Source organism: Narcine bancroftii, chromosome 5 (genome assembly GCF_036971445.1).
Source record: "Narcine bancroftii isolate sNarBan1 chromosome 5, sNarBan1.hap1, whole genome shotgun sequence".
In the NCBI taxonomy this organism is placed as follows: Eukaryota; Metazoa; Chordata; class Chondrichthyes; order Torpediniformes; family Narcinidae; genus Narcine; species Narcine bancroftii.
In genome coordinates, this window is record NC_091473.1 from 39,260,295 (window position 1) to 39,273,788 (window position 13,494).

Here is a 13,494-nt window from a genome sequence, read left to right on the forward strand (position 1 = left end):
ACACCAAAATTGTATTCATATGCATTTAAATTATTCCAATTCATGACACCCTTCTGCTGATTATATTTTTATATTTTCCCTGCTATTCACCTCTGCTCCACTCTCATTAATAAATGTGATTGGGTGTATGGAACAGACAAGCAAAGATATTGTCAGTGCAATTCTGTAGGTAATCCACTAGGAGGTACACTTGATCAAAAAGCATGGACATTCAGACATAAGCAGATTCATAAGTTTCTCTCTCATAACCTAATATTACTCATCCCCTTCCCTCACAACTGTCATCCTCTGGACTGTTCAGCATCACAGTTTTGAATACCCATGGTTTGCCATTTTATTTGAGTTTTTACTATATTTCTGCATAATTCATTGTGGAAGTGCAAATAAAGAACCATAATATAATGTCTAAGTATTCACTAACGATATTTGAAATCTGGTTTCAGTACAGTTTCCCAGGACAGGACTGAGCCCGAGGATGGTTTGATTTTTGCTTTGCAACAGCATATTACTTCTAAGACTGATTATGTTGTGAAACACATATGATTCCATTTTTGTAATATCCAGTATGAACTCTTTCAACAAAAGTAATTTTGTTTAATTGATCAGAATTAAAATTTGATATAAAAACTCGGATGGCAAAAATGGATCAACAATGTCTGTTTTACTAATTCTTGTGATGCATAGTGCCAAGAAAATCCTTTTTATTAAAATCCGAACAAAAATTGCATTCTGTGGAATGGCAGAATCTATTGTGAAAGGGCCAGTATTAATTAATTTGATTGGTACTTAGGGGGAATTATGTGATATTACACTAAATATGAGGCCAGTAATCCTGAAGGAAAATCTATTGCATGACAACTTTTTGGAAAGGAAGAAATTAAAAAGAATAATTTTGGTGAGAATAATTAGCCATGAGTGGGATGATAGATCAGGTGTTGATTGATGACTTTGTAGCCATTCTCTAAGTATGGCCTTTTCTCTATATGTGCCTGGTAAACAGATGCAGACAGAGCTCAGAAACATGGAATGGATGAATTTATCTCTGCCAATCCTTGTACGTTTGATCACGCAACACTCTTTGAAACACTACAAAGGTTGACATTAGACCACAGGCTTAATGATTCCTATTCCTGTTTGGTAAGCATACTGGTGATTTATAATGATTTCAGATTAGTTAGAGCTGTATGTGAACTAGCAACCAAAATGATTTGCAAATTAACTGGCAACATAAACATTGCTCCTTAACTCTTGTAAGTGATGAGCTTTGTTACAGGGCATGGTTGCCCTTTGCTCAAACTGGAAGTTCCTACACAAGGTTTGGACCTTGTTTCTATACTCCCTTCCTTCCCCCCCCCCCAACCCCCCCCCCACCCCCCACCCCCCACCCCACCCCACCCCCCAACCCCCCCACCCCCCCCCACCCAACCCCCCCACCCCCCCCTCCAACCCCCCCACCCCCCCCCACCCAACCCCCCCACCCAACCCCCCCACCCCCCCCCCCCACCCCACCCCCCCACCCCTTGTCTTGTGGACAAACCTTTGGCCCTCAAAAATCAGTTATTGTTTTGCTTATAGCTCATTTTCAAATCATATATTTATACATAATTACAATTTTTAATTGATTCATCTGTCTTTCATATTGTTGTGTTCTGTGGAATTAGTTTATGTCATTGACTATTTATAAAATCTTTCCTGTTGAATTTTGGACTTCTGCTTCACAGGGCTGGTTTAGTCCGGGCCAGGTGTTCGTTCTTGATGAATACTGTGCCCGTTATGGAACCAGAGGCTGTCACAGACATCTCTGCTACCTTAATGATTTGCTTGAAAGGGCTGAAAATGGAGCAATGATTGACCCAACCTTACTTCATTACAGCTTTGCCTTCTGTGCTTCACATGTTCATGGCAACAGGTAGGTTTGTTAACACGAGATTAAAGTTTTTGAGGATAAGTATTGACAGCCCAATATTACACAAGAGGAATGCAACAAGATCTTTTCCATGCCCTGGTTGTATCTATATTTTCTATTCCATGCTGGTGTGGTGTAAGTACAACAATACCTTTCTCTTTTTTATCTTGCTTTATTTATAACCAGTACATTCATTCAGGCTAGCATGAGCTGAAATTACAAGTAGTTGAATATTAAATTAAAGTTTTAAAATGGTCATGTGGTGGGAATCAATCCCACAAATGTTTGTAGCCAAATGTAACACAATAAATATTGCCAATCCTAGAAAGTGGAGGAAAAATGCAGATGTTTTACTGTGCATTAATATCTTCAAATGTAGCAGGAAGACAGACTGGAAAATATAACAGAAAAAAATCTATTTTATTCTTTTTTGTTTGAATGTATGGGCTATTGGCAAGGCCTATTCTTGACAATTTGTCTATGGGATGGTGAGCTATCCTCTGGAATCAATACTGTCCGGTGGTGAAGATATTCCTCAAAAGGCACAGAATAAAGAGTTGCAGTATTTGAATAGAGAAATGGAGATGTTCTTCCTGGTCAGGATGGTGTCCAACTTGGAAGGAAACCAACAAAGGGTGGTGTTTCCATACACTTGAAGTCCTTGTCCTATTTGGTGCTGGAGGTCATGAGTTTGAGAGATGTTTCAAGAACAGACTTTGCAAGTAGCTGCAGTAGTTTTAATGCTTCTGTGCATGATCTGGCATGACAGATTAATGTTATTTCAGTCAGGTATCATACGATAATCTATGTATGCCACCATATCATTTTATATTTAAATGTGACCTTGCAGTTGGATTCAGGCAACACTGCGCAATGCGTACAGATTCAATGGAAAATCCAAAATGCATTTCATTTTTAGTTGATTTTTTTATTGATTGCAACTCTTGATTTGGGGGCTTGCGTTAATTTTAATTTTCTGCTACTTTGTTTTGTTTTTTTTTGTTTCTTGTACTTTGATTTTTCTTTATTTCTTTCATGCTTCCTTGGTTCTGTTTCTGGCTTTCTGAAAAAAAAACTATCCGTTAAAGTGTGAAAGTGCCAGAATCATTTGTGTCACAGCCAAGTATAGATGGTGAGGGGTACAAATTACTCAATTCTTCAGCAAATGAGCCAGAGAGTGACTCAAAAAAGGAGAGAAAAGAGTCTAGAAAAGGTTCTAGAAAGGAATCCAAGATGCAACAAAAACCTGAGCCTAAAAGGTAAGTGCATTTTGAAGACAGATAATATGACGAGATTTATAATATCACAAAATAAAAGTGATAGCATTTGTTTCTGTGTGTACATATTTTCCTTTCTTTGGCTTGATATTTTCCATAACTTCCTATCACTTGCCAATCTTGCAATATATAAATCATATATCATTCATAAAATATATTTTGAGCTTGTTGCTCTTTAGCTGGCCTCAATGAGGTGTACAATTAGACCCTGATGGTTATCATTAGATCTTTCATATCTCCTCTATGCCTAGCTAGGACATATTCCATCTGAGATATGCAATATAAAGAAATATAAAGAGAGAACAAATTGGTAGTCCAGTTTCCAGAATGTCTAAACAGCCAAGCAAGTCTCTTCTTCACTTCATCTCGAAGATTATTTTAAATATTCTACATGAGATGTTGTATAGAAGTTGCTTTTAAAAGATAAAGGAAACCTTTTGTAACTGAGGCCTGTACAACTGCAATAAAACTTCCAAGGCTGTCTTTGATGGTAACTAAGCCAACTTCCAGTGCCAATGTTTTATTTACAATTGAACTTTTAAATAAATGTAACTTAAAAGCCTATGTTCAAGCCGGCAATTTGCCAGACTTCTAGTAGAAACCTTGATGTTAGTGCTGAAGTTGTGGACACTAAAAATGGAACAAAGTTAGAGCTGAAAGTTGGACTTTAACTTGTTTCTTATTTATTCACATTGATTGTTGCCTTTGTATCCAAACTCATAACAAAGTAAATGAAATTTAATCATAAATTATGTGCATAACATTTAGATGTATACACACCCCCACACACACATACGTATGTGTATTTGTAGAAATATATATGGAATTTAGATTTATTCAGGTCAATTATTAAAATATAGCTAAAAATCAAAGTTGTTATTCAAGCATTTGAAGGCTTGAGTTCAAGTAGAACTGTAATCATTTATATTGAAACTAACAGGGTCAAATGTAGGTCTTACTGCATGTAGATTTTAATACAAGCAAGGGATAAACATTATCTTTTCATGTGGTGTAGTTTCAGTAAGTTGTCTGTTTGTTATTATTGGGTCAGACAGTGAGACAACAGTAGCTTGCAGTCAGTCAGAGAGTGAAAAGCAAATGTGATTCAGATGTTACAGGACAGCCTGAAGGTCAAGACTGACAGAATGACAAGCTGTCATAAAGAAGAATCTAACTAGCTGGTATCCAAGGCTCCAGTATACTGAAATGGTCTTACTATTTGATCACTCTCAATGAGGAAAGTAACAAAAGCTTTGATGCAAAAAAATCTTGAATATTATTAGATACAAACCTTAAATTATTCTTTAAAAATTGATTGACCCTCCCAAACCACTTCCTCCACTCTATTTTTTTTGAGAGACAGCGTTTATAAAACTGAAGAGCAGTCAATTCATTTAAAATAATGAAATATGGCAACTATTGTGAAAGGAACAGACAATGAGTTTTTTTTAAAATATTCCTTTACTTGGTCTCAATCACCTATATAAAATAATGCAGGATTCCACAGGAAGAACAATCCAAATCTGTATATAAAGTATTTATTCTCTTCTTTATGAGTAAAATATCGGCAATTGTTCTATTAATGGATGGTAGTTTGCGTTTGCATGGTCTTTAGTCTTCATAATTCAAATTTCATATTTGAATCAACATTTTATACTTTATATAAAAATATAACTTTGCTTTCTCAATAATGTTAACATTTCTTTCTTGGCAGTTAGTGTATAAGTAGGATCCTGAGCCATAAAATCTATAACAAGTAGTTTATCAAGGGCTTGATTATCTGTACATTTTGACAAAAACCATTGGAAATTTTATTATTTGTGACATGGCCTGAAATAGGAGGCTGTGAGGAGAGTGAAGTTGACAGAACTGGTGCTAACCACTGTGACAAAGACTTGAAAAGCAACCAACATGACATCTTTCCTATCACGCTGCCGAAAATGTCATCTTTGTGAACGGCAGTGAGAAAATGGTTTGCCGAAGTTTTGAAAGGTAGAGTCGAAAGACGCTCATCATGTCAAATGTAATATAGTCCGCTGCTGTTTGAGAAAGGAAATCCAAGTGGTCATGACGGGTTTCAGTTGGCAGGCCCTCCGAGACATGGAAAACCACTCCAAATTGACTACAATTGACTTGTAGATTGTACACTCTTGTGGTCAAATGCATAGCTCCCAACACTGGTCTTACCACATAATAACATCTTGGCATCTGCTTCAGGAAAAACACTTAAATTTTTCCAATTATCATGAGATATTATGATGTAAGATCGAAATCTTTTCCATTTTGTCATTTATGGGCTTTATTTCACAACACACAGTCCCTTTTAATTGGGTTGTGAAGGTATATGTTTTTGACTGTCCTAAAGAAAATCATGTCCATTTTGTGAGCAACATAATAAATGTTATATTAAGCAGTCAAATATTATGATAGGGATTTCCACTCTGGTGAAATGTTAATGTTCGCACTAGGTGGTGGTATGTTTTTATATTATTATTAATGTAAACACTTTCTCTTTATTGTTAGGTAACAGTTCCAAATTTCAAAGTGTGATCACATCCTTTACTATTTGAATATAAAGAAAATGCTTTACAGGCACTTTTAATCATTGGAAAACTAGAGTCCAATGTCTTTTTAATCAATGCATTTGTATCAATAAATCTCTCTATTTTTGAAACATCTTGAAAATACTACCACATTTATAAAAAAATTTCTCTGATTTTTTGGGGTTTTTTTTTAAAGAAAAAAGCTTGCTCCTTTAAGCTTCTACAAAAAAGCTCCAGAGTACAATCTCATGTGGGATGATTTGTGGTATTAACAGCTTTTTACCTGATTGGTCACTGCAGCACTGCAGTATAGATTGTAATTTCTGAGCCTAAGGTCACAATTGATGCTAGCAAATAAAGAGAAATAAAGCTGACCAATTAACCCCTGACAGGAGGTTTATTAGAGGCTCTGTAATCCTTTATCATGCTTTTGTGTTGCCAAACAGGCTGGTGCTGAGGATTTATACAGCTTAAAATGTACACTGAAGGAGGCCTATGGAAAAGGACTGTTTATTCTATTCACAGTCTACTCACAGTACAGAAAGGAAGACTGAGCTAGTGTAGGCTGGGTAGTAGAGTACAAATCCCTCTAGTCATTTGATTAAAGAACCTGGTAATGTTGTTTGTCTGGGCTGTTGCTTCCTTTCGTGAAAGGATTAAGTCGGCTTCTTTCCTTCTTATTTTGGATTATTGGCCGGTGTAAATAGTTAGGAGCTATCCATTTTGTTTAACCTAAAGTTGTGAAATAATAAGGAAATGTTTATTTGTGCAGGACTTAATTTATTCTCTTTTATAACATACACTTCATCATGAGCAATAGCCTGGGAAAAGGATCCAGATAGTTTTAATGATCAGTTCCTTGCTTACGAAATGCAAAAGGTCAAAAAGTTTTTTAAAATGTATATTTGAATTGACTGATCTCTCTTTCAAATCTCTCTTTTTCTCAACTTCAATGTCCACAAATATTTGGGGCTCAAAATGCAGCATTTTTGTTTTATTTTCTTCAGATGAAGTGAATCCTTTGGACAATGAAAGGATTAATCATATAATGACAATGTATGCTGAAAGCACTTTAATTGAAGCTACCACAATCGATTTCTTCCAGTTGTTGGCTGCCTGTCAGCCTCTGCAGCAACTAAAGTATCATCTGCATGACCACTATCAGTAAAATAAATGGCAAATTTACATCCCTTTATTATGCTGATCAGAAATCTAGTGCAACCAAAACATTGGTAAACTGTCTTCTACCCACCATTACCATGCAACAGGTGTCCCTTGAGCAGAGGGACATAAGCAACTATTTTAAAAGGATGTATTTCCCACATGAGCTGCATTTTGAACTCGAGTCAAAGGGTAGATTATTGTGTACCTTTGTGGGTGCTTTCCTCCTCGATATCTCAGAATAGATCAAATCTTCCAAAACTTTGCCCCCCTACACCCAGGCCACCACTCTATTCCCCACCCCAGCCTCTGCCTCCAACAATCTATCCTGTTCTACCTAAAGTTCCTGGCTGCAGCCCACCACGTTCTGGTGGGTCAGAGTTGGCAGAGTGGCCCAGACTTTTTTTATCCATTGCTGGTACATCTGCTTGGAAGGTAGATCCATTCCAATGTCTTGATATTATGCTGCAGGGAGATAATTAATTTTTTTTCTACTCCACACTACATTAGATATCACCTATTCACCAAATTTTAAACTCATGGCAAAATATAAAATATCCCACTTTCTATATGTCTTATAGTCAATAAACTGCTAAATAGTATTTATGCTATTGTAATTATTCAGGACTTATTGCAACATAGCAAGTAAGATTAGTGATTTAACATAAAACAAATAAAAGTGAATATAATTTTATAACTTGATAATCCATTTGCAATGTATTCAGGAACTGATTAAAAGAAGGTTTGTCATGTGCAAGTGATTACTGAAGTCTCCTGCTTTGCTGGAGATTTAGCATAAAATAACAAAATGCTTTGTTCTACGATCCTAAGTAAACATGTTAAGGTACTGTGCTGCAAGTTGCAGAAGGAAATGAATGAACTTATGGAATAAAGCAACTAAATGTTCTTTCCTGTGTCTCCAGACCCGATGGAATAGGGACGGTAACAGTAGAAGAGAAAGAACGTTTCGAGGAGATTAAGGCTAGACTGCGCTCACTACTCGAGAACCAGATCACTCATTTTAGGTAAATACAAGTAAATGAACTGTAAAGCTGGATGATGTATTTTCTGCACATTCCAAGTAGTACATAAGGCTGTTTGATTTTCTGGATGAATACAGGAACTGGATATTAATCCAATATTATTTTTGGACTATCTCTGTGCATCTCCACAGCACCAGAAAATAATTCACTCCAGCATCATCAGAAAGAGCACAAATTAGCGAGATTTTTATATAAAAAAAACTGAAAGAAAGTGGATACCCACACAGGTCATGTAGCATCTGTGGAGAAAGTTGCCAGAGTAGGTTGAAATTTTAATCCTCAGGGTGGATTGGGATGGGTGCAAATCTTACAAATAAATTCTAATTTTAAATGCTTCTGTAATCCAGAATAGGCATGCGTATGATTTTTAAATCCTTTAAAATAACTGCATTTTCTATTTTAACACGATTTGCACATTCCCTGTGGTGTGCCGTTAGCCAGAATCAGACACCCACAAGGTAAAGACTGTACAACAGGCTTTAATCCACAGAGCCAGGCTGGCTGTGGCTGCAGCAACTCTGAGTGAGGCCTCGGGAGGCCGGCGGCGCAGGCTTATATCCCGGAGGGTGATTGACACTCGACTGGGTGGGGCTTGATCCCTTCAGGCCGACTGATTGACAGCTGGCCAGGTGTTGTCCTGTCCCCTTACACTCCTGCAGGTACAGGTGTTGCCCCTGCAGTAGGCCAGTGGTGTTCCACCACATTCACAGACCTAGGTTCTTGAGAGTGAGGGAACTCAGTATGTCAAAGAAGGAGGAGAAAATGGGTGAATCAGAAATAAAACTTTGCCTGAAACACAGCAATCTTCCCTGCAGAAACAGCTCACTAACCATATACTGCTGAAATCCTAGCTCCCTGAGAGCTCAAAGGGGCTCTTCTCCTCTCCCCTCCTCCTATACCCCGCCCATCTTACATAACTTGCCATTCATTCCTTGTCTGCTTTCAGACCCAAGCTGACAGGCAACATATTCTTGAATCAAGCTGGCTGTTAGGAAGGGAGTCTGCTGGAAAAAAAAATTACATGATATCCCATAGCTAATTTCTGGGCCACCCCCTGAAAATCCATACTCCAGAGTTGTCAGCCAAGAAACTTCCCCTCGTCTGAGATTCTGAATTAATGAAGCTGTCATTGGCCCTGAAATGTGGAAGTTCAGTGAGGTAATGTGTGCTTTAGTTGGATACTGCATGGGGATTTATAGTTGATGCAGAGGCATCAGGAAACTCGGTTGTTATAACTACTGTTGCTAAAAGAGCCTGCTGCTTGATCAGCCATGTAGATTGAAGGACCTTCGAGTAGATCAGGAAGATTCCTCCAGCCAACAACTCTTTCTTAAGGTGGCTGCTTATATAACGTTGCCATCTTTATATCCAAGTCAGATGATGGGGTGATAATACATCATCTTCTCTGCCATTTCACCCAACAGAATTTGCTGTGACATTCAGACCACAGAGTTGTCAGCAGTGTCTTGGGCCAATATCATTTCTATTGCAGTAGAGGCTTGATAAGCAAAGGTTCTCTCCTTTTGTTGTAAGATATCAGTGCTCAGAAGAGATACCATTTGTGTGAATCCTACAATACAAAAATAAACCATTTCCCAGGTATCTGTTGGCAATTCCGTATACATCATTCATACTGAAAACAATATTCAGTGTGGTGATTACCCTTTTATAAAACAATTACTTCAAGGGAACCTTATGAGTCACCTTTGGCACAACCTGAAACATTGATTTCTATCTGTAGAGCAGATTAGTGAACTAAATTGACTTAAGTGGTAAAGAATCCTCAATAAGTTACTGCCAAGCTGCAGTGCTCCTTCCTTGATGGCATTTGCCAGTAACTATAGCTGCTATGGGCCAAAAGTGATTCTTCCAAAGGAACTATTTTCAGCGAAGACATTAGCAACATGGAACACTTACTGAGTAAGATTTAACTGGTTCCTTCTGCCTTCCAGGAATGTATCAATCACAGAAGGCCATGACATTAATCTCCCACTGGTCAAATGCAATCTCTGTGATGCTCCAAGTCATGTTATCTCCAAGTTACTTAATTTATATCAGAATGTGAGGACCACTCTTGTTGAAAGGAATAGTGGCTTAACATTGCCTTTGCATGATCTTTGTCTATTGAGAACAAATGGCTGCTGTGTAGTGATTAGCCAGTGAGCTCCATGCCATAAAGTTTGGAGGAGAATCACCAACTACAGTAATTGAATTTGTTCTGGGTGCTTCCTACATTGCGGTGCATCAGACGGTCTTTGTGTACTGGCACTTGTGACTGTTCCTGATAGTTCTCTGCAAGTTTTCCTTACGGTAGCCCCTCAAGTTGGGTGAAGTGCACCTGTTGCCTGCAGTTTGCAGAATGTGTGAAAACTTGTGGGTCCATATTTCAATGCTCATGAATGGTGTATTAGCAGAATTTCATCTTGTGCTTGCCAGTAGCATTCTCCACCAGGGTTCCATTGACATCAGAGTTCCATTGTGGCATTGTGTATTTGAAGTTGACAGGGTAGACAGGAGAAAGGACTCATTCTTGAATATCCGGCCATTTTAAAAGCATCGCTTTAGTCAGTGAAATTGATTCCTTAAGAATGAAGCAGCCCTTTGAGATTACTGGGAAGGAGTCACTGAGTTTCAGATAATTCAGTTCATAGTCAACCCTGACTGAAATACTGAAGAGTCCTCGCTGTTGCAATTTATGAATAGCTCGAGGTTAGGGAGTGGCGGGGGAGGGGTGGGGGGCCTAAATGTCAGTTTGATAAACTTTGGGCAAGCTGTCATCACTGGCAAATCCATTAAATTGCTCCACACAAAGCAACAAATAGAGAAATTCATCTGAGGATAAGGCATCAGAGCCTCTCAAAGCCTGCAGAGAGCAGCCATCTTTGAGGTATGGTATAGCTCAGCCGGAATTGTCAAGGAGCTTGGTAGCATAGAGTCTCAGACGCTAAGGACAGAGTAGCTGGGGATGGCTGAAAGGCCACTTATATAATGTTCCTTTAAACAGCCATCATTTTAAGTAATTAATCTCTGGAGAGCCCGACAGCAGCCTCAGAGTTTGAACTTGCAGAGTGAGGGCAACCTTTAAAAGATGCTGCCAGAGCATTTGTGGAACTTGGCTGGTTTATCCTATGAGCAGCATCATCTATTTTCCTTTTACCAGAAATGTACTAAAACAGCATTACATGAGGATTGATCAAATTAGACCCATGTCTGACATGGCAAAGCATCATGGCAAGAGAATAAGCCCATGAAAGAGCCTAATCAAATGAATTAAATTCTTTATTGTTATATGTATGGAGATAGAGTGAAGATATTTGTTTTTGCAAACCATTCAAGTAAATCAACCCATACTTAAGTTCCCCAGGTAGTGCCAAAATAAAACAAAAGTACAACAGAGAACAATATAATTTAAACAATGTAAGGGCCATGATGAGGTTGGGTTTGTGAGATCAAGAGATCATTTGTTACAAGAGTCTGATAACAGCGGGAAAGAAACTGTCCTCGAATCTGCTGGTACATGTTTTCGTATCTGTGTATCTTCTGCCAGACTGGGGGGAGAGCTGGGGTGGTGAAGAAGAGAATATGCAAGAATATTATTGCAGTTGCATCACCAAGTGAAATCAGTTTTCATTCATGTAAAGTTTATTTATTTCTGTGTCCCACAATCAAATTTCTGCACAATTTTTATGCTAGTTTGTGTTTTTTAAAAAGGTTATAATTACTATTTGGAAGCAAGCTGCCCTCAAAAACCACACATCATAGAGCATGCAGTGCCTTCTATAATGACAACTTTTTCCTTTATTTGCTCCTGTGCTCCATAGTTTTAAATTTGTAATCAAACAATTCACGCAATTGAAGAGCACATACCAGATTTTTCTCAAGGTTATTTGCATACATTTTGATTTGACCTTGTAGAAAGTACTGCATTTTTTATACATTCATTTCAGGGCACCATAATGTTTGGGACATTTGGCTTCACAGGTGTTTGTGAGTACTCAGGTATGTTTAATTGCTTCATTGGTGCAGGTATAAGAGAGCTAGGCTTGCTTCTAAGCTTTTGATCACTTGTGAAGTTTGTATTTTTCAACATGAGGACCAGTGAAAGCCAAAGAAGCCATTATGAAGCTGAAAAACAAGAATAAAATAGTAAGAGACGTTGCCCCAATGTAAGGATTATCAAATTCAATAATTTGGCATATCATTAAGAAGAAAGAGGGTACTGGTGAGCTCAATAATTACAAAGGGACATGTATTCCAAGGAAGATCTCCACTGCTGATGAGAGAAGAATTCTCATTAAAATAAAGAAAAATTCCCAAACTCATGCCTCTTTAGGTGACAGGTATAGATGTGTCAGTGATTACTGTCCTTAGAAGACCATGTACAGAAATACAGAGGCTACACTGCAAGATGTTAGCCTCAGAAAGGATGGCCAGATTTCAGTTTGGCAAGAACTATTTAAAGGAGCCTGCAGAATTCTCAAAAAAGGTCTTGTGGACAGATGAGACCAAGGTTAACCTGTATCAGATTGAGGGCAAGAGCAAAGTGTGGAGGTGTAAAAACTGCCTAAGATCCATAGCAGACTACCTCATCTGTGAAACATGGTGATGGGGATATTATGGCCTGGGCATGTATAACTGCAACAGGTTCTGGCGCACTGATCTTCATTGATGATGTAACTGCTGATGGCAGCAGCAAAATGAATTCTGAGCTGTATAGAAACATCCTATCTGCTCAAGTTCAAGCAAATGCCTTCTGGCTTATTGGATGGCATTTCATCCTACAGCGATACAATGATACCTAACGTACTGTGAAAGGAACAAAGGAATTTTTCAAAGCTATGAAAATTGGAAAATTCTTGAATAGCCAAGTCAATCACCTGATCTAAATCCAATAGGACACACCTTCCATATGCTGAAGAGAAAATTGAGGGGAGAAGCCCCCGAAACAAGCATAGCTTAAGATGGCTACAGGAGAGGGCTGGAAAGCATCAGCAAAGATTTTCAGCACTGATGATATCTGTGAATCACAGACTTCAAGCAGTCATTGCATGCAAGGGATACACAACAAAGTACTCAACATAACTACTTTAACATACATACCCCTACTATGTTTCAAACATTATGGTGCCCTGAAATGTATAAAAAGTGCTGTAATTTTTACATGGTCAAACCAAAATGTATGCAAATACCCTTGAATAAAATCTGGAATGTGCACTTTAAATATCTGTGAATTATTTGATTACTAATTTAAAACTGAGGAGCACAGGAGTAAATAAAGGGAAAATGTCTTTGTCCCAAACATTATGGAGGGCACTGTCAATCAAGCCCTTTGGCCCAACTCATCCATGCCAACCAAATTGGAATTCTAGGTTTATCCCATTTGTCTGCATTTGGTCCACATCCTTTTCAGCCCTGACTTTCCATTTCTATGTCCAACTATCTTTTGAACTTCATAATTGTACCTACTCCTATAGCTTCTTCTGGCAGCTCATTCTCGATATGGGCCACCCATTGAGTGGGAAAAATTTCCCCTTAGGTCCCTCTTAAATTTCTCCCCACTCACC

At 38.2% G+C, this 13,494-nt stretch overlaps 1 protein-coding gene across 2 annotated transcripts in view; it reads left to right on the forward strand.

Annotated features, from left to right (window-relative positions):
* The window catches only part of cadpsa (Ca2+-dependent activator protein for secretion a), a 454,508-nt gene that overhangs the window by 328,122 nt on the left and 112,892 nt on the right, over nucleotides 1-13,494 (forward strand). For both annotated transcript variants that reach the window (XM_069937157.1, XM_069937158.1), the window contains exons 12-14: nucleotides 1,001-1,137; nucleotides 1,722-1,909; nucleotides 7,811-7,912. In XM_069937157.1, coding sequence (XP_069793258.1) covers nucleotides 1,001-1,137; nucleotides 1,722-1,909; nucleotides 7,811-7,912 — 427 coding nt within the window. The remainder of the gene's footprint in view (nucleotides 1-1,000; nucleotides 1,138-1,721; nucleotides 1,910-7,810; nucleotides 7,913-13,494) is intronic.